The sequence below is a fragment of the Hyperoodon ampullatus genome (assembly GCF_949752795.1).
Source record: "Hyperoodon ampullatus genome assembly, chromosome: 2".
In the NCBI taxonomy this organism is placed as follows: domain Eukaryota; kingdom Metazoa; phylum Chordata; class Mammalia; order Artiodactyla; family Ziphiidae; genus Hyperoodon; species Hyperoodon ampullatus.
The window spans coordinates 39,176,125-39,202,358 of NC_136915.1; the positions used below are offsets into that span (position 1 = coordinate 39,176,125).

Below are 26,234 nucleotides of genomic sequence, written 5' to 3' on the forward strand. Positions count from 1 at the left end.
AGAGCAACATGGCCTCTCAGAAGAGGACGTGGACTCCTCAGAGGCTTCCAGATATAACCCTCACCCCCATCAGGCCTAATGTGTTCTGTTGAGGGTGCCTGGCTAAATAAAACAAAACCCCCAATGAAACAGACTTTCCAAAAAACAGCATCTGCTCCCAGCTTCCTATGTCAGTGCAGTGGTGAGTCCCAGAGAACCCCAGGCCCTGTATATGCCCCCACTCTGGCCGGCTGCTGCTCGGCCTCTCCACTTCACATTCACAGAATCACTTCTTGTGCAAAACAAGCAGTCTACGTAGAAAGAATGCCCTCGTAGTCTAATAAAAACTGTAGAAAAATCGCTAGAGAGCCACCGCTCTTCCCACTCCCTCTTTATCTGCAGAGCGAGGGCATCTGTGCATGGACAGGGTAGGCAAGCCTGACGTTGAGGGAGTCATTGTGCTGGACGAGGGATGTCTGCTGGTAATGGAGCACCAGCTCCTTCAGTGAGCTGTACAGGTTGTAGGGCTCTGCAAAGCCATAGCCCCGAGCAGTGCTGTAGATCACGCAGTGCTTCACTTCCCCGTCAGCACTGCAACGATACAACACACAAACACCACAGGGAATTAAGGCAGATAGCAACAGATGAAGAGACCCTAAATGAACAGAAGTCTGAGAGCAGTTCTGCAAAGGAGAAGCAGAGGCTTTTTGTCAATCAAAGCTTGTATGATATCACACCCTTGTGTCCCCTCACCCCTACAGACTTGTCACAGAGATACCCTTCATTTCCCAAGACCTGGTAGCTAAAATGGATGGCTGCATTTAATCACTCAGCTCTGGACCTCCATTAGGCGAGAATGCACTGCAAGGGGCAAAACAAACCAAAAAAAAAAAAAAAAAAAATTAAGTGTGCAAATCAGTGGTTTTTAGAATATTCATAAGGTTGTGCAACAATCAACACTATCTCACTCCAGAATATTTTCATCACCCTAAAAAGAAACCATGTATCCATTAGTAGTCACTCTGTATTCCTCCCTCTCCCTAGACCCGGGCAACCACTAACCTACTGTCACTATGGATTTGCCTATTCTGGACATTTCATATAAATGGAATCATACAGTATCACTCAATCTTTTGGTCTGGCTACTTTCACTTAATACACCATTTTCAAAGTTCTTCTGTATTGATACTTCATTTCTCCTCATGGCTGAGTAATGTTCTATTGTATGGATATGCCACAATTTGGTTGTCCATTTATCAATTGATGGGACACCTGGATTGTTAACACTTTTTGGCTATAGTGAATAGTCACGTACAAGTTTTTGTATGGACACGGGTTTTCAGTTCTCTTGGATATATACCTATGAGGGGAACTGTTGAGTCATAAGTTAAACTTCTTGCGAATTCCCCAGAGGTCCAGTGGTTAGGACTCTGTGCTTTCACCACCGTGGCCCTGGGTTCAATCGCTGGTCGGGGAACAAAGATCCCACAAGCTGTGTGGCATGGCACCCCCCAACCCCACCAAAAAGAAAGTTAAACTTGAGAAACTGCCAAACTGTTTTCTGAAGTGGTTGCACCATTTTAAATTCCTGCCAGCAGTGTATGAGGGTTCTAATTTCTCCACATCCCTGTCAACACTTGTTATTGTCCATCTCTTTGATTACCATCATCCTTGTAGTATCTCATGGTGGTTTTGATTTACAGTTCCCTAATGACTAATGACATTGAGCATCTTTTCATATGCTTATTGACCATTTATATGTCTTCTTTAAAGAAATGTCTACTTGAATCCTTTGCCCATTTTTAATTGGGGCACTTGTCTTTTTATTGTTAAGAGTTTTTTATATATTAGATACTAGTTGCTTAGATATATGATTTGCAAATATTTCCTCCCATTCTGTGGGTTGTCTTCTTTACTTTCTTGATAGTGCCCTTTGATGCACAGTCTTTAATTACGGTGAAGTCCAATTTATCTTTTTCTTTTGTCGTCTGTGTTTTTGATGTGTAAGAGACCACTGCCTAATCCAAAGTCACAAAGATTTATACCTAATCTTTTCTCCTAAGTGTTTTATCTTTTAGCTCTTACATTTAGTTCTATGATACATTTTGGGTTTTTAAAAAAATATTTATTTTTGGCTGCATCAGGGCTTAGTTGCAGCATGCGGGATCTTTTCACTGCAGTGCGTGGGCTTCTAATTGCAGCGCGCAGACTCTAGCTGTGGTGCACGGACTTAGTTGCCCTGTGGCATGTGGGATCTTAGTTCCCTGATCAGGGATTGAACCCAAGTCCCCTGCATTGGAAGGTGGATTCTTAATCACTGGACCACCAGGGAAGTCCCTAAGATACACTTTGAGCTAAGTTTTGTATATGGTGTGAGGTGGGGGTCCAACCTCATTCTTCTGCATGTGGCTCACCAGTTGTCCCAGTACCATGTGTTGAAATGACTATTTTTTCCCCTTTGAATGGTCTTGAGACCCTTGTTGAAAACCAACTGACCATAATTGTAAGGGTTTATTTCCTGGCTCTCATTTCTATTCATTGATCTACATGTTTAATCTTATGTTAGTACCTCACAATTTTGATTACTACAGCTTTGTTGTAAGTTTTCAAATTGGGAGGTGTACTTCAACTCTTTTCTATTCTTTCAAGGTTATTTTAGCTGTTCTGGATCCCTTGCATTTTCATATGAATTTTAAGACCATCTTGACATTTCTGTAAAAAGCCAGCTGGTACTGTTTATAGGGATTACACTGAACACATAGATCAATTTGGGAAGTACTGCCATCCATGAACACGGATGTTTTTCCACTTATTTAGGTTTTCTTTAAGTTCTTTCAATGATGTTTCATAGTTTTCACTGTATAGCTTTTGCACTTTTTTTTAAGCTTAGGCATTTTAGCATTTTTTATGCCATTATAAATAGAATGTCTTCATTTCATTTTCAGATTGTTCACTGCTAGTATATAGAAATACAACTGATTTTTGGTATCCTAATCTTTTAACCTGCAACCTTGCTGAACTCATTTACTAGCTCTAATAGTTTACTTCTTCTTTTCCAATCTGGATACCTTTTATTTCTTTTTCTTGCCTAAATGCTCTAGCTAGAACCTTCTGTACAATGATTAGAAGTGGTGAGAGCAGACATCCTTGTCTTCTTCCTGATCTTAAGCATTCAGTCTTTTACCACTAAGTATGATATTAGCTCTGGGTTTTTCATACCCTTTATCAGGCTGAGGAAGTGCCCTGATGTTCCTAGTTTATTCAGTGTTTTTTAACATGTAAGAGTGTCAAACACTTTTTCTGAGTCTACTGAAATAATCAGTAGATTATTGTCAGTTGATTTTTGTCCTTAATTCTATTAATATGGTTTATTACATTGATTTTTTAATGTTGAACCTCTTGGCATTCCTAAGGTGAATTCTATTTAGTCATGGTTTATAATCCTTTTTATATGCTGCTGGAGTTGCTTTGCTAGTGTTTTGTTAAAAGATTTTTATGTCTATATTCATAAGGAGTATGCCTTCATAAAATGAATTAAGAAGTGTTCTCTCCTATTTTTTGGAAGAGTTTGTGAAGGACCTGTGTTAATTCCTTTTACAATATTTGGTAGAATTCACCAGTGAAGCCAATTTCTTTACTTGTTATAGTTCTATTCAGAATTTCTACTTCCTCTTAAGTCAGTTTTGGTAGTTTGTGTGCTTCCAGGAATTTGCCCATTTCATCTAGGTTGTTTAATTTGTTAGCATATAATTATTCATAGTATTCCATCATTATTGTTTTTTATTTCTGTAAGGACTACAAGTAGTGTCCCCTCTTTCATCCTGATTTTAGTAATTTGTGTCTTCTCTCTCTCCCGTGTATGTGTGTGTGTGCGAGACTTTAACTATTTGTTCATCCCAATTTCTGGTTTCACTGATTTCCTCAATTGTTTCCTTTTTTAAAAATTTTTATTTATTTTATTTATTTATTTTTGGCTGCATTGGGTCTTCGTTGCTGCGCACAGGCTTTCTCTAGTTATGGCGAGCAGGGGCTACTCTTCATTGCAGTGTGCAGGCTTCTCACTGCAGTGGCTTCTCTTGTTGCAGAGGTCGGGCTCTAGGCACACGGGCTTCAATAGTTGTGACACGTGGGCTCAGTAGTTATGGTTTGCCGACTCTAGAGCACAGGCTCAGTCGTTGTGGCACACAGGCTTAGTTGCTCTGCGGCATGTGGGATCTCCCTGGACCAGGGCTTGAACCCACGTCCCCTGCATTGGCAGGCAGACTCTTAACCACTGTGCCACCAGGGAAGCCCTCCTCAATTGTTTTCTATTCTCTATTTGATTTAATTCTGTTCTAATCTTTATTATTCCCTTCCTTTTGCTCGCTTGGGTTTAGTTTGCTCTTTTTTTAGTTTCTTAAGGTGAAAGAAGGGTAGGTTATTGATTTGAGAGCTTTTTTTTTTTTTTTTTTTTTTGTGGTACGCGGGCCTCTCACTGTTGTGGCCTCTCCCGTTGCGGAGCACAGGCTGCGAACGCGCAGGCTCAGCGGCCATGGCTCACGGGCCCAGCCACTCCGTGGCATGTGGGATCTTCCCGGACTGGGGCACGAACCCGCGTCCCCTGCATCGGCAGGCGGACTCTCAACCACTGCGCCACCAGGGAAACCCGAGAGCTTTTTTAATATAAATGCTTACAGTTACAAATTTCCCTCTTAGCACTGCTTTAGCTGCATTCCATAAGTTTTGAATTTTGTGTTTCTCTTTTTAACTCGAAGTATTTTCTAACTTCCCTTGTTTTCTTTTTTTGATCTATTGGTTATTTAGGAGTGTGTTATTTATTGTCCACATTTGTGAATTTCCCAAATTTCCTTATTTTTACTTTCTAATTTCTTTCCATTGTGGTTATAGACAACATATTTTGTATGATTTCAACCCTATTTATTGAGACTTGTGACCTAACCTGTAGTCTAGCCTGTATAATGTTTCATGTGTGCTTGAGAAGAATGTGTATTCTGCTGTTGTTAGACGGAGTGTTCTAGAGATGGCTGTTAGGTCTAGTTGTTTTATAGTGTTGTTCAAGTCTTCTGTTTCCTTGTTGATCTAATTGTTCTATCCCTAATCAAATTTCTTACCCCAAATGGCAATTACAATTAGGATCACAAGTGCTCACTACCTAACTCCTTAACCTAGTGAAACGCACATATTGTTGGCTCTAGCCTGAGAAGGCTGTAGAGTTAAGCAATTTCTTCTCAGCCTTCTTTATAATGTCATTTACAGAAATTAAAATGGAAAAACAAGTGAGTTTTATGCCTTGACTTCCTACTACACGATCATTTTAATTTTGCTATGAGAGTCTCCTTAAAAACTGATCTTATTCACATCCCTAACTTCAGCAAATGTCCTGAGTAAACTGAGAAATCACTGTAAGCAGGCTTTCTGTAGCTGGAGTGGCTAACAAACAAGTGGAAGTCTGTGATGCCAGACTCTTTTGCTTCCAATCTCTCCAAAAGTGAACCCCAATATTACTGCAGTTGGTTTTCATAGGCAACAGAAATCCACACTGCTGTGGACCTGAGTCTGGTTAAGTCTGTGGCTAAAGGAAGGAGAAGGAGAAAAAGAATACAGCTCCCCAAGATAGTCAAGCTGCTCCTTGGTCTCCCAGGAATTAGCCGAGCTGCTGAGCAGCATTTCCACCAGCCAAGTCTTGAACCCACAGGCTGCCACCCAACGACCTAGATAAGAGTGAGGGACTACTGATGCGCTGGGCTTATTGTCTTCCTTCTTTTTTTTTTTTCTTAAAATATCTCAGATCCTGCAAGAGCCATCTTCTCCTGCCATTTCCACTCAAATAAACTTGAGTATCTGAGGCCAGGTCAGAGAGAAATGAAATGTTTCAAGTAGCTCTGTCTTTGGATAATACTAATCCAATTCCTGCCTTCCTTTTTGCCCATAGATGTCCCACTGTTCAATATCCTTTCAAAGTCCAGCTCAAATGCCACCTCTTCCACAAAATCTCCCAACCCTCTTTCTCCATCAGAATTAGTTCTTCAGGCACACAGCCTACTAGTGATACCTATGTCACAGTGATTTTATTTATCTTGGATATTTAACTGTGAAATGAAGAAAGTGTGGTGCAAAAGAAAAATGTGGGCTTTGAAACCAGGTAAAGTTGGATTCAAACTCTGACTGCATGACAGAGACAGACCACTAAGGACAAGATGATCATGTAAAGCACTAAACATTCTGTTAATATGAGTGTCTTGTCTATCCTCACCACTTTGTCCTCTTTGAGGGCAAAATCATTTTGTTATCTTTGCCTTCTGGCATGTCCATCAGCAGCATCATTATCATAATAATATTAGTAGATAACATTACTTATTATGTTCCAGCACTGATCAAAGTATATTAAATCACATATATTAACTCGAGTAATACTTTAAAAACCCTTAAGTAGATATTATTATTATCCTTATTTTACAAATAAGGAAACTAGGCAAAGAAAGTTTAAGTAACTTACCCTAGGTCACATATCTAGTAAGTGGTAGAGTCAGGATCTGAATCCTATATATCTGGCCCCAAAGCTTGCTCTCATGACCACCATACTATACCTCCACTCTGAAAACAGTTGCCTTTTTAAGGAATATATATATAACACTTTGGCAGAATCTTACTGAGGCATGATTAGTTGTCCCCAGAATTTCACTTTCCATTAAAAGGAAAATAGGCTTTTCCAAACAAAGTCATAAGATCATCTTACAGCAAACATCCAACATTTTCTATCACTACCTCAACAGAATACTATTTAAGTACAAATTTTAGATAGTTTTTCTTCTGAAGTAAAAACAGTTCTGTTTAATCAAGCCTTCCTTAATATGACAATGAAGGCCAAGTTAGGCAAGCAGGAGACTACTAAAGAATTAAGTGATATTTTCAATTGAAAATCTGAAATTACTTTTCACAGATACCTAAAATCCAATAGCAACAGTGCAGGGCCTAGTCTGCTTACCATTCAAATTAAAATCCCCGAAATAATTTCAGATGGTATTTCTCTTAAAGCAACTAACTGTTTTCTTTGTACTAATATTAATGGTCTAAGCCATGGTTCCTCATTTTACTGTACTTCAACTAACTTGATCTGAACTTTAGGAGGGGTTGATTTTCTATTAATCAATGTGGAAGTTTTCAAAAGGTTATACCCCCAGAGAAGACTTACACCACAGAGCAAGCATAACATCCTTTCTTGCTACTCTCACGAATTAAGAATGCACCATCAGGTTTCCCATAAAGCAAGTCCTCTGCTTGTACTCGATTGATATCCTCAACAAACCAGGTTTTCTCATCATAATGGGGCAGGTTTTCATCTTCCTCATTGATAAAATAGGTCCTAAAAATTAAATGTTAAAATATTATTCTAACAATCAGTTTACTTATATCTAAAAGCAAATTCATGAATAAAACTCTCTTCTAAATCTTTAACCACAAAATGACAAAGTGGAATTGCAATTAGTTGGATTTTTTAACAACTTTATTATTTGCTATCATGCAGAAAGCACAGAATTCACATGTCTCATCCAATAACCTGACACATGAATGTCTGAATGAGCAATGCTTAAGCATCCAGGTTTCATATGGTTCAGCAGGTCTTTGAATTCAAGTGCCTATAGGGTATTCTTGAGGCAATTCAATTTAAAGAGGTGCAAAGTTCTTGATTCAAATGTCCTCAAGTAACAAAGAGAACCAGCACTCAGTATGTATTAAGAAGTCCCATGTCTTATCCTGGAAACAAAGCCCTCTGACAGAAAGGTACAGAGAGAACTTACTCAGCAGCATCCTCATTCTTGATTCCCAGCCAGGCATTTAGGCGCTTCTGTCTTACTCCTTTGTGATTGAGCCACCTGCCAGAGGGAAGACACCAGTGTCAGTGTCTATGCAAACTCTGCCTGGACAAAGTAGACACGTCCAAGCCAACCAAGCTTCCAGGGTCCAGGAACTTATTTTCCCCAGTCCCACTAAGAATGGCCAGAGATTTCCCTAAACTTGTTTCTCCATTACTTTTCCTTCAACTTTTTGCAAAAAGGCAGAAACACAGAAAGCTACTTGAAATTAGGCACTTCTCTCACTTTTCACTTTCCTTTTCTAGAAGGTTATATAACCACAAGCACACATATACTTGCACTCAAACACAATGGGACACTTGTTTCTGAAATCATTAGTTAGGTGAGCATGGTGTCACATTTGCAATCTCCACTAAGCCAGAGTATGCAATCCCTCACTGGCCTACTACATTGAGTTAAATTCTAAAACAGAATTTCAAGGTCTATTTTTGCACCTAAGCAAGCCACAAGAAATTCAGGGTGGCAATCTGAGTAATTAATACAAATCTACTTCATCACCAGGTAAATCACAGTATTTCAAAATATACCAACATTTTAGACGTAAAATGAAATAAACCATTTCATCTCCTTCCACTGAGATGGACGATGGCCTAAAACTTCAGTGGAGTATAAAAACTCTTTCATTCATCACCATCCTCCAACCAGGCCCCTGAGCATTCAGGTGTCATCATAAACATCTCAGGGAAGACTACCCTAAACTGTCCCAACTAAGGCAGTCCACCAGTCACTCTACACTTTTCTTTATTTTATCATCTTCATAGTACTTGCCTGCAATTCATGTTTTTTAATGTTTTTTTTTTTTTTTGGCCACGCTGCGTGGCTTGTGGGATCTTAGTCCCCAACCAGGGATTGAACCCAGGCCACAGTAGTGAAAGCACTGAGTCCTAACCACTGGACCATCAGGGAACTCCCTGAAATTCATTATTTTCACTTGGTTATGTTTGTCTCCCCAGCTAAAATGTAAGCTGCTTTAAAGAAAGGGATCTGTCCTGCTCATGGCTATTCCAAACGCTGAAAACAGTGCCAACACATGGTAGATATTCAATAAATAGTAAATATCTGTAGGTGGGCCACTTTTAACAAAGTCTTCAGGGTCAACTCCAAGGTCATCTTGTATCTCCCTCTGACCCCAAGTACACTAGATAACTTGGCATTGCACCTAATTTTAAAGTTATTTTAAGACAGATTACACAGCCTTTCTCAATAAGACATGTTCTTCAGTTAACCTGGATTTCATTTTGTATGCTTTAGTGAAACTGGAAAACAACTAACATATGATCATGATAGAATTTATTTAGTAACAAACCCCATCCTACACTATCACATCTCTTAGCAAAATATCCAGATACCCTCCTCTAAACACTCTTAACATCCAAAGTTTTCTATCCTTGAAGAACTGATCTTTCCTTTATTAAATAAAGAGACAAGCACACTGGGTAAAAGGCTTAAAATGAACAAACTTCACCACATTTTCTCTTGAGTCCCCATTTTCTTGTAAACCACCAACCTCTGTAAACTGAGCCTCCCTTTCTGCCACAAGGAATGTTAAGACACCCAGGAAAATCCAGGCGAAAGAGAAGAATACTTTGGTTCACGCTCTATCTATGATGGTCTTTGCCTTCTGACACAGGCAACTTTTCTAATCTCCCAAAAGTCCATTTCAAATACTACTATATAGTTCTGACTCCTTAAACATCTAATAACAATGCCAGGAACTGACTAGCTTCTAAAAATGATTTTTAAAAAGCTCAAGTAAATTTAGCATGTTAATTCATATTTAACTTACTGTTATTGAGTAATGCCACATATAAAACAGTACATTCTAGGGGAAAAACCTGAACAAAGCATCAAAGACCTAACATCCAATTCTCATTCTGTCACTAACCGTGTGTTTTTTTCTTTGTTTATTCTAAAAAAGATATGAAGTTGAAGTTACAACATAAATTCAGTACACATAGGATGAACTTATTTTCTTTATGTTCAATTTCATCTTCAACATAAAATCCCTCATCAAACTATCATTTTGTTTACTGTGTACTATGACATTTCGTACTATGACATTTCGCCTAATTTGTATCAGTTAGGGCCTTGGCTAGAAGCAGAAGGCACAGTCAAACTGGTAGTTGAGGAGAGTTTACTATTTACAAAGGTCTTGAGATGTTTTAGAGAAACTCCCTGGGGCTAGCAATAGTGGGAAGACATAACCTCTCTTAGAACTGAAGAATCAGTTGGAGACAGCAGTGACTTGAACCCAGAGAGTATCGTATGGAGAGTGCCACCTTTGGTAGAGAATGAGGACACAGCCAACTCACTGTGATCACACAGAGAGGAAGCCAGAAAATAAATATTCTTACTTCACTCTCCTCCTGCCCTCTCATCTCCTGCCAGTGCCTCCAAATGGCCAAAACTAATTAGAAGCTAGAGGGCAAATAGATCCATTTTCTTAGGCACAGAGCAGGGCAGAGAAAGATGAAGAGTAGAAACTGTGAGGGCAGATGGAAAATTCCAGCACACCCTTTGAAATGGATTAACTTTAAGTGGACTTTTTTTTTCCAGGACCTATCATCCTCAGATAAAGAGATGGCTTCCTGTACTCAAGGAGTGTTTACCCAGCATAAGAGAATGGGACTTTTAATGGCTTATTTAGGATACATTTCAATGTAAGATTAAACTAACTTTTGTAGTCACAATATGTACCTTTACTGAACAATTACTGACACAGTAATAATATCCTTCAGAATTCCTCATACACACGGCTGCCTCATCTTGCCTCTAGAATTTTACTTTCAGGAAGTTGACTTTTTGGAGCTATGTGTAAGATGACATTTATTCAAATTAAGTTTCATGATATTCAATTTGGATCATAGTTTCAGTCTCCTGAGATCTTTCTGGAGCCTGATATTTTATCATCTATCTGATCAGGTACTTATCCCAGCTTTTTAAAATATGATCAGCTGCTAATGACGATCCAATCACTGATAATAATGTTACTTTGGGCGTAGCTGTGGATGGACTGATGCACACTACACAGAGCCTACTCTAGGGTGGCAATAAGTCATAGTTTATTAGTCAGGTTAGACTAAGTTGTGTTATGGCAAATTATTCTTTATTTTGAATTCAGGTTTATGAATACCAAGAAAAGTAAATGGTAATCATGAAAACTAGCTCCTGATGAAAAAGAATTGCAAATGAACTCCTTTTTTTTTTTTTTTTTCGGTACGCGGGCCTCTCACTGCTGTGGCCTCTCCCGTTGCAGAGCACAGGCTCCCGACGCGCAGGCTCAGCGGCCATGGCTCACGGGCCCAGGCGCTCCGCGGCATGTGGGATCCTCCAGGGCCGGGGCACGAACCCGTGTCCCCTGCATCGGCAGGCGGACTCACAACCACTGCGCCACCAGGGAAGCCCTGAACTCCTTTTTTTGAAAAGGAATTTTAAAGGCTTTTAGGGAATTCCCTGGCGGTCCTGTGGTTAGGACTCCGCGCACTCACTGCTGTGGGGCCTGATTGGGGAACTAAGATCCCGCAAGCCACATGGCATGGCCAAAAACTAAAAATAAAGTAAAAATAAATAAAGGATTTTATATTTAAGAAATATTTTATTCTATATTTAAGAAATGAAATTCTGCATTTAGGCATTCAAGAATATTCTAGAAACAGTACATTGGAATCTCGGCAGAAAATCTCAAAAAATCCTTATGGGCTATACAGCAGGAAGTCAGGGAAATGTCCACACGCAAAAGGGACCTGATAAACTAATGACAGTCTCTCGTTGGGTGCTGCAGAATTCCAACCTATTCCAACTTCAACACAGGACCAAAGAGAGATCATATTCAGTATCATGCAGCAATACAACCAGTCTCTTTCAGGACTGACTGTACAATTTCAGCATTAGAGCAGATCAAGCCTACCAATCCTAGTATTGTCTTTGTTAGAAACATCAAAGCATGGACTATGGGACAGTGGACTATCCTCCCTGAAGCAATACTTCCAAAAGAGGCAATGGTTTTCTGTGTCTCCTTAAATATCCTAGCAAGATACAAGCAGGTCATGGCTTATCATCCATGATAAATTCTAAATATAGAGCTAAGTTCTCTTATATTTAGCTTACATAACTTGTTAAAGGAACTTTCAAGGTCTGGTTTGCCACCCTTAGTCATGCACCTAGGAATGGTAGGTTTCTTAATATCTCATCACTTTCCAGGGCAAAGAAGTGCTTCCATTCATTCCTTTGGTCCCTAGCACAGCCTTCTTGGGCCTTTCTTCAGCTTCATTATATGACCCGAACCATATAAGCATTCCAAGAGCAGACACATCCTGCTTTTACACAAGGGCACCTCCCTGCCTTGCTTCCAAAGCTCTTCTGTATGCTATGTGTACTTCCTTGACTTTTTTTGGCCACAACAGCAAACTGAAAGATCTCTAGAGAGGAGTGCTACTAAAAATTACTCAGTATAGTGTAGTTATAATTGTTTGCTCCCAAAACAATCACCTTAAATTTTCCTCTACTGAAACTCAACAGCCAATGTTCCAACCTCTAAGCTTATATTTTATCCCCTCTCTCTTTCTGACACAAAGAAACCCTCAGAGGTCTTTACTCTGTCTCCTCCTGCCAAGAGTTTGAACTGAGTGTGTTACATGCATGAAAGTCACCCATAAACATATTACATAACAGTCTATTCATTACCTAGAACTAAACCTAATATATTTTCCTTTCTCATGGATTTTCTCCTTCTATGAAACAGTCATCTGGCCTAAAACCCTTAATCCACACATCTCGCTCTGACAATATATCTTTCAATCTATATTTAGATAATATCCCTATATCTAGCTAAATCACAGTTTTCCATCACTCCTCAGGTGTGCCATTTTTCATACCTGCTATCAACAGTAATATTTCTATTACTTAAATATAGAATCTTATTTCTTAAATATAAAAACCCTTTAACGGACTATTCTGTATACTTCTTTGTAGGCCCCCACTATTAGTGCCCTTGCCTTTGAGGGGTAATTTCTGTTTCTATGGTTCTTCTATGTAGTCGAAGATTCTGGGTTTTGTGTTTTAGGCACACATTAATGAATTTGTACCTTTAAAACTCAACCACTTTGCTCATTTGTACGGATTACAGTCTCACCTTCTGACTGGCCCCACACGCTTGACTTCAGGTAGACTCTGATACCCCAACTACTAACAGGACTGCTTTCCTAAATTCTTACAATCTCACTGGCCAGTTCTCAATGACAAATCTCTGCTTCTACCTCTAAGGTCTCTAGCGCAGTAGGAATCAGGTGGTGGTGGATCCCTCCCACATAGTCCCAGAATACTTACACAAGGTGCTGATCTCGGATCTTGCGCAGCTGGATCAGGTCGGGTTTGATACTGTTCATTTTTTTATCTATTTCCCGGTTGTCCAAAGCTTGTTTCTTCAAATCCTGCTCTAGACGCATTTTGCTATCATGAATCTCACCCAGACGTGATTTCAATTTGTCATAGTTCATCATAATTCTGTGAAAATATTTGACATATTAAGGCTAAAACATGAACCAAGCAGGAGCTTTCTACAGTATGAACACAGTCCTAACACCTGAAGTGTGGTGGACATCTGCTGTTTTTGCCTAGCACATATCCATTCCTACTCTTCTGGGAGCAGCACCCTCATGTTCCCTGCCCCCATCTCAGATTCACAGGTGAACATCCACACCACCCAGCCTGGCCAATAAGAGTGTTCCATTCCTGGTGGTGCAGTGGTTAAGAATCCGCCTGCCAATGCAGAGGACATGGGTTTGAGCCCTGGTCCAGGAAGATCCCACATGCCCTGGAGCAACTAAGCCTGTGTGCCACAACTACGGAATCCTGTGGGCCACAACTACTGAAGCCTGTGTGCCCTAGAGCCTGTGCTCAACAAGAGAAGCCACAGCAATAAGAAGCCCGCACACCACAATGAAGAGTAGACACTGCTCACCCAAACTAGAGAAAGCCCATGCGCAGCAACAAAGACCCAACGCAGCCGAAAATCAATAAATTAAAAAAAAAAAAAAAGTGTTCCATTCCATCCTATCCCTGCCTCAGGCCACAATGACTTGTTCAGAAATGGGAATAATACCCAAACTGACCCAATGAGAGTCAAATCTAGGACTCTTACTAGAAATATTGTAAACAGAGATTCTCTCTTTCCACTGGGACTAAGTTGTGAACATGTGATTCTAGGACTCCCAGCAGCTAATATTGCTACCTCGTAGGGAAAGCCTGCCTGATGATGAAGCCAACATAGAGAAAAACTGAGCCAAAAGACACAGCATGAGGAGAATCCTGATGATCTTGTTTGGGCCCTGGATCCAGCCATGACTGAACAAGTAAAGCTGGGTTACTGTGTGAATTAATTGTGGTAATACATGTAAAAGGACTAAACTGTGCCTGGGACATCTTGGTAAGCACTCAGTAGATGATGGCCCTTAGCTTTTCCAGCACACAAAGTTTTGCTGTGCTCTGAATCCTAAGGCAACAACTGTCCACATTACTCATTTGTCACTCAATAATATGTAGTTTTATATTACTATTAAAACATCATCATGATACTATAACTCCCTTTGCAACTAAACTATAAGTTCTTTTCTATTTCTTCATTATTAGTAATAACTGTCACTTACTGATACCATATGTCAAGATATACACACACACACACACACACATACCTTTCTCTACCATAAATGTGTGTGTGTGTATCACTTAGTCCTCATAGCATTTCAACAAGGTTTTATCCATAGTTTTATGGAGGGAGAAACAGGCTCAGAGAGTTAAGTAACTCACTCAAGGTCACACAGCTAGTAAATGGTTAATATAGCATTTAAGCCCACAGTTTTATTCATGAAGCTATACTGCTTCACAGCACTTAATACTATTCTTAGGCACACAGAAGTTCACTGACACTTTGGTGCTAATATGAGAAATAATTTTGCTTTTCCCTTGCATGTGATTCATTTTTATTACTCACTTTTTCACTCCTCAACCCCATGTTATTTGGCTCATTTTCTAATACTCCACTAAATTTGCTTTGATAAAGGTTCCCAATATTCTTTTAGTTGCCAGATCCAATACTTCTCATGCTTCTCACTCTCTGTGTAATCTCATCCTTAGCATCTACCATCACCTACAACACTTTGGCCTCCCAAATGCTTTCTGTACTGTGAGTTCCAAATCCAGATAACCAGCCTGCCTCTCAGACAACTCCATTTGGGTTTTCACAGGAACCTCAAAACTCATTGGTTCCAACCCTGAACTCCCCTCATGTACTTCCCATTTTGGTGAATTACACATCCCTTAGTCACTAATATCAGAAATCTAGGAATAATCTTTGGCTTCTCCCACACCTGCCAGATCTGGTCAGGCACCAAGTCCTCAGCATTTCTATTACTCCCTCTCCTTTCATGCCATTGCTCTGGTTCAGGCCTTCACCATCTTTTAACCTGATGACCACAAAGACGCAATCAGTCACCTGCAACATGCAGGCTGGTCTTCCTGCCAATGGTCTTGCTCTGCCTTCAACTTATTCCCAGACTGCTGCCGTTGGTTTTCAGTTCAACAAATATTCCATGGGCACCACTATGTACTCTCAGGCACCATAAAACCTGCTGGAGCTATCAGGGAATATAAGCCACCACCCTTACTCTCAACAAGCTCAAAATTCAGTGAGTGTGACTTTCAGTAAATGTTACACTAGGGATCAGGATAGATGCTGTAGGGGTGGGGATAAAAAGCCCCTAAACCAGTCTAGGGAATCAGGGGAAATTTTCCAGTAAGTTATATCTAAACCGAGTCCTAAAGGATGAGCCGGGGTCAACAATTTTGGAGGACGGAGAAAGAACGCAGAAGAGAGAAGGTTCAGCTTGGTGCCATTAGTGGGAACAGCAAGTAATCCCATATGGCAGGACTGTCAAGTTTGAGGGCGTAAAAGCAGACATGTCAGAGATTATTGGAGAAGAAAAGACGTCTCCGCTCACTGATGCACTTGGAGGTATTAGGTAGATTTACCGTTCAATTTCCTTTTCATTCCCCTCCTTCCGAAATCGCTCAATATATTCTTTGCTATGTTGTTCTTGTGTATGACACTGCTCTTCAAATATTTTAATTGTTTCATTAAAAGCTTCAATTGCAGTCCTCTTCATCTGTATTTCCTATAAAAAAAAGAAAACACACATACTTCATTACCTTTGTATTTTTTGTAACCTTAGGCTTAAAACAAATCTTACAATTCTTGTTACGATTCCATATAATATCAAATTAAGGGGACCAAAACAAACCCTTCTACCCGTATTACTTGTATATAAAATACATCATTCAAACCCTAAAATAAAAGAAAAATAACTATTAGCTGAAATATAGTTGAGAAACACAGAAAGGCCTCTGAGTTGCTAAGAGAGATTAACCCTGAATATCTTGAAGACAAGGATAAAGTTCTGCCTTTGTAACTAATGTAGTGCTGACCCCAAAAGGTGCTGAACGAGTGAAGAGACAGCAGAGGAGCTCATGCACCAACATGCAAAGCCTTATTTCCAGAAAAGCCCTAGAGTCTACTTATACTTACTTTCATTTCTAAAGCATGGCGTTTTCTAAACAGATTCATTAGTAGATTAATCTGATTAGAAGCAGAAAATGCAAAGGGGAAGAATAGCTGCTAAAATGAGATGCAGAATAATAAGAAAAACTAAAAACTCCACAAAACAGAAGCCCAGGAGGCTAAGCCGTTCACACTAGGGTAAGTGGTCCTCCGCATTCCAATGAGCTCTGAATGTATTTGTACACTTTAGCTTATGAATCATGATTCTCCTAAAATCTTCAAAGAGGGTTAAATTTTGTTCAACTTACTTTAGAAAATCAAGAAGTATGTGTAAAGGTCTAGAAAGATTACAATCCTGAATGTTTACAATTTTAAAAGTTTTGGTGCTTATGGGATAACTCAACTATTTAGCACTGATTAATTTCAACAAATGATTATTGAGAATCCACTGTTTAGAAAGTACCACCTGGTGTTAAAGAGATTCATAAAACATGGGGCCTGCCCTCCAGGATTCAGAATATACAGGCAAAATAGATTTCTGAACTTTTATAAGGTTTTGTTTCATGTCATGATAGAGGCAATAAAGTTACTTACTGCTTTACAGAGACTTCATGGACGAGGCAACATCTGAGCTAGGTCTTAACTGAGAAGAAAATTCAGCATTGCACATAGAAGGCATGGCATGACATATACATGAAATAATAGTGGATGTTAGGGATCAGCAATTGCTCGGTAGGGCTGGAACATAAGGGGATTAGCAGATATGGGACACTAGAACCTTGTGATGTTTCATACAGCTGAGGTTACGTCATACATACCTCAAGCAGTATTGTAAACTTATTGTAATGCCCATATCTAAATATCTAGCTATAAATTCTACAACTCTCAAATTATAGTCTTGGCTCCCTTGCAAGGTTAGAAATTACCTATTAAAAGTTCTGGCCCTGTATCTTCAAAGGAAACACTAAAAATTTGACTTTACTGACACTGTTGTGTGTGTTGGTAGGTAGGGCAGCAAAGGAAAAAGTATTCGGTGCTGCTGCCAAAGCAGCAGCTCCCCAACAAACAATGCCATTATACCTACCACCAAAACTGTAACCCTACCTTTATTTATACCTGCTCTCCTTTCTCTTCTCTTTTACCTACATGTGCTCTGGGTCTCACCTCCTTTTGCTTTCTCAGGCACTTCATCTCATCACATCAACTAGCCCCTCTTACAGCATTCACTCTCCCAGTTTAAGGTTCCTTCTCATCGGCATACACACAAGTTCTAGTAACACCACTTTGAAAAAAAAAAAGTTCCTTAACCTTAATTTCTCTTCCAGTCACAGTTAAGCTTCTTAAAAAAGTTGTTTATATGGGTTCTCTCTCTTTCCTCATCTCTCATTCATACTGCAACTCGCCCTGTTCTGGCTTCTGTACTCACCATTCCACAGAGACTGCTCTTTCCAAGGTCACCAATGATCTCATTGCTGAATTCTTGTCTCTAATCCCAAACCATCGCTAAATCCTATCACTTTGCCTCCTAATTATATGTAATCCAGATGCCAAACATCCCCACATACAGCCTATTCTCACCCTGTGCCAGCTCTGATTCAGGATACACCATCTCTTCCCATTCTCTGGGAAGAATTCGATTACATCAAAGCAATCTAGATTTTATCTAAGATTTCACAGAAAAAAACAGAGAAGGTCTATAACACTTAGAAACACTGTAACACAAACAGAGGTCAATTCTTTAATCTCCCTTTAACACCCATTGTCCCAGCACATCTCCTAAACTGCTAATCACTGGATCCCTTTGGATCCCTCCCTCTCTTCCTCTACCTCCCAAAGCGTTAAGCCTCCAAGGCTCTTCTCCGCTCAGCCCCATCTCAGGTCTTGCTCTCAATTCTCACACAGAGGAATTAGCCCTCTTCTAGCTTTGACCTCGTGGCTTTTTTGGTTGCTTCCATCCACCCCCGTTCCCAGCTCCCCAACCAGGGATTCCAATTCCAGAACCCAGTCTCTTATCAGCTGCTCAGAACTCATATTCTGCTGTTAAAGCCCCCATATTACTGGGCATGTGTGCAGCACGTGGAGCTTTCTCTGCTTTCTCCAGTCATGACAAGAAAGCAGAAATGCAGCTCTACACAAACCAAAGCCATATGCAAAAGTGGCCATTTTTTCTAGCCTCCATTCACAGGAGGGTTAGCCCTCCCCAAGATTCCAGTCCATACCATGAGTCTGACTTCACACCCTTGACAAGGGTGGAGTGCTTTGGTTCATTATCTTGCATAAATTCATTCAACAAATAATTGAACACTGACTATATGCCAGGCATTATTTGAAGCATTTGGGATATGTAAGTAAACAAACTTAAAGATTTCTGCCCTCCTGAAACTTATAGTTTAGGGGGTTATACAGACAATAAATAATAGAACAAGTAAATAAATTACGTAGTTTGTTAGAAGGTAAGAAGTATTATGGAAAAAGAAAAGTAGAGTGGGAAAGGAGAAGTGAAATGTGAGCTGGAATTTCAAATAAAGTTGTCAAGTGAGCATCGCTGAGATGACAACATTTAAGCAAAGCCTTGAAGGAGGTGAGGTGCTTGGCCAGGTGCGTATCTCGGGGGAAAGTGTTTCAGGCAAGGAACTGGCTGGTGCAAAGACTCAAAGATAGGCAGCAGGTCTAGTATATTCGCGGAGCCACAAGGAGGCTAGTGTGGCTGGAGTACAGTGGGGAAGAGAGTTATAAGAAATGAGGTCAGAGAGGAAGAGGGACACAGATCATACTGGCATTGTAGAGAGAACTCTGGCTTTCACTCTATGTAAAACATGGAACCAGAGGTGGGTCTCAAACAAAGGAGTGCTATGATCTTACCTATGTTTTACAAGTATCACCTAGCTGCTATGTTGAGAACTGACCAGGGCAAGGGGAGTATAGATAAGGACAAGAAGACCAGTTGGGAGGTTTCTGTGATAAATGACTGACAGTGGCTTAGATCAAGGTATTAGCAATGGATGTGGTGAGAAGGAGTAGGATTCTGGGTATATTCTAAAGGTAAAGTCAACAGGAATGCCTGATGGACTGGACGCAACATGTAAAAGAAAGAGACTTCAGGGCTTTTGACCTGAGTGAGAAGAATATTATAACTCTCAACTGAGATGGGGAAAGCAAAGGGTAGAACAGCCTTGACGTGGAATATCAGAGTTCAATTTTGGATATGTTAAGCCTGAGATATCTACTTAAACATCCAAGTGGGGCTGTTGAATAGGCAGTTGAATATATGAGTCTAGAGTTAAAAGAAGTCAGAAGAACCAGAGATAGAAGTTTGGGAGTTACTGACATATAGGTGGTATGTAAAGGCATGAGACTCTCACACCAGACAGTGAATGACCATCCAGAAAGGAGAACTGAACCATGGTCAAAGAGGAGAAATCAGCAAAGAAGACTGAGAAGGAACTACCAGGGAGGTCAAGCTCTCAGCTGTCTCTGCTTATTTCCAGATCCAAAAGTTCCATTTACGATTATTTATTATGGGTTTCTCTTCCACCTCTGATCTATAGAAATATTCACATTGCTTTTGCATACAGCCATGGGCTTTTAATGTTTATCATTTTTTAGCATGAGATATAACATAACAGTAAAGTACATAAAAAATACATAGCTTAACAAGTTATTATAAAATGAACATCCACTACCAGCACCCCAGAAATTCCCTGTGTATGCTTTCTGGATCACAACTCCCTGCCTTTTCCCACTCCACCTTCCCTGCCTTGGTGATAACATTATCCTGCCCTTTATGATGATCATTTCCTTGTTATTCTTTTTTTTTTTTTTTTTTGCGGTATGCAGGCCTCTCACTGTTGTGGCCTCTCCCGCTGCGGAGCACAGGCTCTGGACGCGCAGGCCCAGTGGTCATGGCTCATGGGCCTAGCCGCTCCGCGGCATGTGGGATATTCCCGGACCGGGGCACGAACCCGTGTCCCCTGCATCGGCAGGCGGACTCTCAACCACTGTGCCACCAGGGAAGCCCCCTTGTTATTCTTTATGGTTTTACCACTTTATGCTCACAGCCAAAATTAAAAATTTAACATTTGCTTGGTTTAGTACCTTATAGAATACACTCATATTATATATATATTCTTTTGAATCTTTTACTCAATGTTTTTGTGAGATTAAACATAGTGTTATACGTTGCCCTTTAAATAAATATACACACACAATTATAGTAACCCATCACTGTTTTATTTGATGCAGAGGAAAGGGATTAAATAATGCTATTTTGACTAATGCACATTATATTTAACAAATATTGTCAGAGTACTTTGCCCTTTTACAAAATAGGGCCTCATCTCTCCCTCTGTATTTCTAGAGTCAAATATAGTTTCATACCTAGACTAGGTATTCAATAAATGTTTTTGGATGGTTGTGCTAACTGTTTATACCTGATTCTCCCCCCCCTCTCACAAACACACACTCACACTCAAATATAGTTGTAGTTGCCAGTATCTGCATCTTATAGATGGGAACTTGAAGCATGGACAAGTGATGTCTCTCATGGGACATCACTAGTTTTTAACATAACCAGGATTAGAAAATAAATCTCCTAAATTCCAATTCAGTTCATTTTATATTTTTTAAAAAGGTAATACATGCCCAGAGAAAAAAATAAATCAAACAATACAAAAGAATAGTAAAGATTAAGTTCCCTACTCCTGCACCCTCACTGCCTTAATTATCTTCCCCAGAGAGTATGTCAGTTTTTGACCAGAGATATTCTGAGTACATATAAATATATAACACCTTCCAAATTCTTTTCTTAACCATAAATGACAGTATACCACATATATTTTTCTTTTTTAAAATAATTAATTAATTTATTTATTTGGCTGCATCGGGTCTTAGTTGTCAGTGGGATCTTCATTGCAGCATGTGGGATCTTCCGTTGCAGCACACGGGCTTCTCTCTACCACATACATTTTTCTGTATCTCCCCCCCCTTTTTTTTTTTACTTAATATGTCTTAGAAACCACTCAAAATCAGTAAATGTAGACTGCCTTATTCTTTTTGATGGTTGTAGAATAATTTCATTTCATTTTGGGTCTTTTGGGGTTTTTTTAACATCTTTATTGGAGTATAATTGCTTTACAATGGTGTGTTAGTTTCTGCTTTATAACAAAGTGAATCAGTTATACATACACATATGTCCCCATATCTCTTCCCTCTTGCATCTCCCTCCCTCCCACCCTCCCTATCCTACCCCTCTGGAGATGGTCACAAAGCACCGAGCTGATCTCCCTGTGCTATGCGGCTGCTTCCCACTAGCTATCTATTTTACGTTTGGTAGTGTTCATTTTGTTTTAAAAAGAAGAAATGCCATTTTTGTTATAGAATAATACATGCATATTATTATTTTTATTATTTCCTTCTTTCTATTTTAACTGTATCTTCCCCAAATCTCTCTAATTCTATCCCCAAACATCCCAGCATATTTTTATAAAGTCTTCTCCCTTCAGGTGAGTAGGTACACCCACAGCTGAAATCATGTACACACAATTCTAAATGCTGTCTCCTTTACCTGAAACTACATCATTAGCATTTCTCAGGTCACCAGAAATTCCTAAGAAGCACTTAATAACAGCAGTTGCCTCTGGGGAATGGGGACTTTTACTTTGTGTGATATAATTCATAGAATTCAGCAACATTTATATTGAATTTAACATACATATTTATATAACTTTTTCACTTTTTAAAAATCAAGAAGTTTTAAAATAATTTCTGAAAACTATTCTAATAGCTGTATAACTTTCTATTATATGTATGATAATTTCACCATCCCCTAATGTTGACCACATATGTTGATTCCTCAGTAACTTTTTCCCCATTCTAACTCAAACACTAGCCTCATCACAGATAATGCACCTAGAAGAGGTAAATGAATACAGAAAAGCTGAAATCTGCAGTGTAAAAAAAGCATACACAGGGCTTCCCTGGTGGCGCAGTGGTTGAGAGCCAATGCAAGGGACACGGGTTCGTGCCCCGGTCCGGGAAGATCCCACATGCCGCGGAGTGGCTAGGCCCGTGAGCCATGGCCACTGAGCCTGTGCGTCCGGAGCCTGTGCTCCGCAGCGGGAGAGGCCACAACAGTGAGAGGCCCGTGTACCGCAAAAAAAAAAAAAAAAAAAAAGCATACACACACAGGCACACCACAGACACAAGTATCAGAAAAGGGAAAAAAAGTTATTAAAATCATTCTGAATAACTAATTAACTAATAAAAGAAAACCTGAAAATAAAATGAAATCAAACATCTCACATAGAAAAATGGACCATTATGGCAATTCTGGCCACTGTAATCCCACACCTTTCCCCAATCAGCACTATATCTCATACCTAACCTATAATCCTCACAAGCCAATATCCCCTAATAAACTCCTCCAGTCCTGAGGTTCCTGGTGCAGTCTCTACCTTTACACTGCCCACCACAGACACTAGCTTAGAAATAAGATCAAGGGCTTTGGGGCTGAGAAATCAAGAACATTAATTCTAGGGTCAAAACAAGGTACCATGAAGCACAGTAATACTGGAATACCCTTCACAGTTAACAATTATAAACTATAGACAAAGATATAAAAAAACAAGTATTTCACATTATAGTCAAATTGTCAAAACACAAAGAGAGAATTTTGAAAGCAGCAAGAGAGAAGCAACCTGTCATATACAAATGACCCCCAATAAAATTAATAGCTGATTTCTCATCTGAAACATAGAGGCCAGAAGGCAGTGGGTAGGCATATTTAAAGCCCTGAAAGAAAAAAAAAAACTGTCAACCAAAAATTCTATAACCAGCAGTACTATCCTTCAAGAATGAAGGAGGAGAAATTAAGATATGCCCAGAAAAACAAAAGTTGAAGGAGTTTGTTACCACTAGACCTGCCCTACAAGAAATGCTCAAGAGACTCCTTCAGGGTGAAATGAAAGGACACTAGACAGTAACTCAAAGCTACATGAAGAGGGACTTCCCTGATGGTCCAGTGGCTAAGACTCCGAGTTCCCAGTGCAGGGAGCCCGGGTTTGATCCCTGGTCAGGGAACTAGATCCCATGTGCTGCAACTAAGATCCCACATGCGGCAACGAAGATCCCGCGTGCTACAACTAAGACCTGGTGCAGCCAAATAAATATTAAAAAAAAAAAAAGCTAAATGAAGAAATAAAGAATACTGGTAAAGGTAACTGGATAAGTAAATATAAAAGCCTATATGATTTAAAGGACAAATGCATAAAACAATAATTATAAATCTATGCTAATTGGCAATGTATAAAAATGTAATCAGTGGCAGTAACAATATAAAGGGGGAGGAATAAAGATATATAGGAGCACAGTGTTTACACCCTATTGAAAACTTATTCAATGATAAGTTGGTATTATTCAAACTAGTTTATTTGATATTGAAAGATATTAATATGAAAAAGAATATGTATACATATGTATAACTGAATCACTTTGCTGTACACCAGAAACTAACACAACATTGTAAATCAAGGATACTTCAATTAAAAACAAAAAGATATTAAGACAGCTTAAACAACAAGGTCCTACTGTATCACACAGGGAACTATATTCAATATCTTGTAATAACCTATAATGGAAAAGAATCTGAAAAATAATTTATATATATAAATATATATATTTAAGAATTTATATATGTAAATCAACTATACGTCAATAAAAATAAAAATAAATTTAAAATTTTTTTAAATTAAAAATGATATTAAGACAGCTAAAGATTGTCAGGTGAATTATAGAAAATTATAAAATTATAGAAAATCTGATACAACTATAATACTTATTGCATACTTATTGGCCTAAACAACAAAAATATACTAACCTGGGATGTTCTCGTATATTCTTCATATAGCCTGTCATACTCTTTACTCTTTTCCTGATACTGAGAGTGATACTCTTGCAGTTTTTTACCTACTGCATCAATGTTATCTTCTTTTACCAACTGATCCTATACAGGTAAACAAAAGAAATAAAGAATAGGAAACATAAACAGAAGTATTTTTATATAAAGTTAATAAACACATACAACAAGCTATTAAGGAATAGTAGCCACAAAATAAGTTCTAAAAATATCTTAAATCTTAAGTAGGAAATTTTAAATGTCTAAATTTCTTTTTTTTTCCTAACTGATAAGCCTGGTAAGTTAGAATCAAATGATGTTGTTAAATAATGACTTGCCGATTAGCTATCAAGAGCTTGTGTAATCATGGGACTTCCCTGGCAGTCCAGTGGTTAAGACTTCACACTTCCACTGACGGGGGCACGGGTTCGATCCCTGGTGAGGGAACTAAGATCCTGCATGCTGCGCAGCACAGCCAAAAAATAATTGTGTAATCATACCTGTTGGTATCTGGACACTGGGTACATCAGCTTCACATCAAGTTTGGGATTGTACTGAGCAAGAGATTCATGATGATAGTGGCTAATGAGCTCCACCACAGAATTAAATGTCAGAGGATCAGAAAAGCCATATTTACCATCTCGATGATAGATCTTTATTAGCTTATTATTGCCTCCCTTCCTGTGAACAAGACAACAACTGTTGATTTTTTTCCCCCAAAATTCTATTGAAGTACTACTTTCACATGGAGATATGAAAGCTTGGTGTCACACTATAAACAAGTTTTTACTATGTTAATGAAACTGGAATGGGTAAAAAGGCACATGTTATGTGTGTAGAAGTATACATAATATCATTTTTTTTACAACTATTTCTTTTGTCTATAAAATATCTTGGTTACTAAAGGTCAGCATACTTACACAGCCTCCAGTATCAACAAATTTAGCAAAAATAATCACAAAAAAAAACAACACAAGTAAATTGTATCTTTTGTTTATTTTCTGAATGAATTTTTAAATTTAAATTCTATATCAGGAAGAACAGGGACAATCTCCTTGGGATCTAAAGATACGTGGTTGTGTGTCTGTGGAGGGAAGCAGAAGCAATCTCTACATGAAGGGGGATGATAACCATTTGTCACACATACACCAACACAGCACTCAAGGTTTTATTGTTAATGCACAAACATAATTAAGCTCCTTGAATGATTTATAACTGAGTAATTAATCTAACACCTTACATTATTTTTTCTTTTATATTTGCTTATAATTCTTGGAAATGACTATTTATTTAGGCTATCACAATATGTAAATGATTCAACTGTCATTCAACTGTTTTACAAAGTACAGCTTTTGAAGAGTCATTTATATTAGATAGATGTAATCTGATGCTTGAATAGTTTAGACCACTTTTGCTTACTGAGTCATATCCAATGGTCCCTTAAAAGATAATTTATAACCAAAGCTTAAAATGGCAGTGTTTTACAAGTCCCATAAGGTATAATCTAAAACCAGAGCAGATGTATTCATTATATCATAGCAAAATACTGTACTATTCCCACTCAACTGTTCTTATAGCAGAAAGCAGACTTAATGGGGAAAAAATATGCTTCTGTATCTCTTTATGCCATGCCATTACACATGATAAATGAACCACTGGGATTTGTGAAAGGTCAAACACAATTGGTTTGAATCTGTGGATTGATTTAAATTTAATGCTCAGAAGGTCAGTATTTAGATGGATGAAGAACTATTCCTGTAAAATGTACATTAGAAGGACCATCTAATCATACACAGTTTCTATAGGTGTATATACCCACACATATACCCACAATAAATGCAAGCTGGTCTTTCTGCTAGAGAAAAGCTAAAAAGCACTCATTCATTCAAAAAAACTTATTGAACATCTACTATGTGCCAGGAACTGTATGAGGCACAGT

General features: G+C 38.9%; 1 protein-coding gene across 3 annotated transcripts in view; it reads right to left on the reverse strand.

The window, feature by feature from the left end:
• Nucleotides 1–326: 326 nt before the first annotated feature.
• LOC307048756 (phosphatidylinositol 3-kinase regulatory subunit gamma) overlaps nt 327–26,234 on the reverse strand; it is a gene marked incomplete at its 5' end in the record, with an annotated part of 80,278 nt that continues 54,370 nt past the window's right edge. Inside the window, 7 exons of one of the 3 annotated variants that reach the window (XM_079697953.1) lie at nt 327–570; nt 7,172–7,342; nt 7,779–7,853; nt 13,179–13,355; nt 15,879–16,021; nt 24,278–24,403; nt 24,796–24,976. In XM_079697953.1, the coding sequence (XP_079554079.1) occupies nt 372–570; nt 7,172–7,342; nt 7,779–7,853; nt 13,179–13,355; nt 15,879–16,021; nt 24,278–24,403; nt 24,796–24,976 (1,072 nt within the window). In that variant the 3' untranslated portion in view covers nt 327–371. The remainder of the gene's footprint in view (nt 571–7,171; nt 7,343–7,778; nt 7,854–13,178; nt 13,356–15,878; nt 16,022–24,277; nt 24,404–24,795; nt 24,977–26,234) is intronic. The other 2 variants (XM_079697955.1, XM_079697954.1) reach the window with 2 other exon arrangements.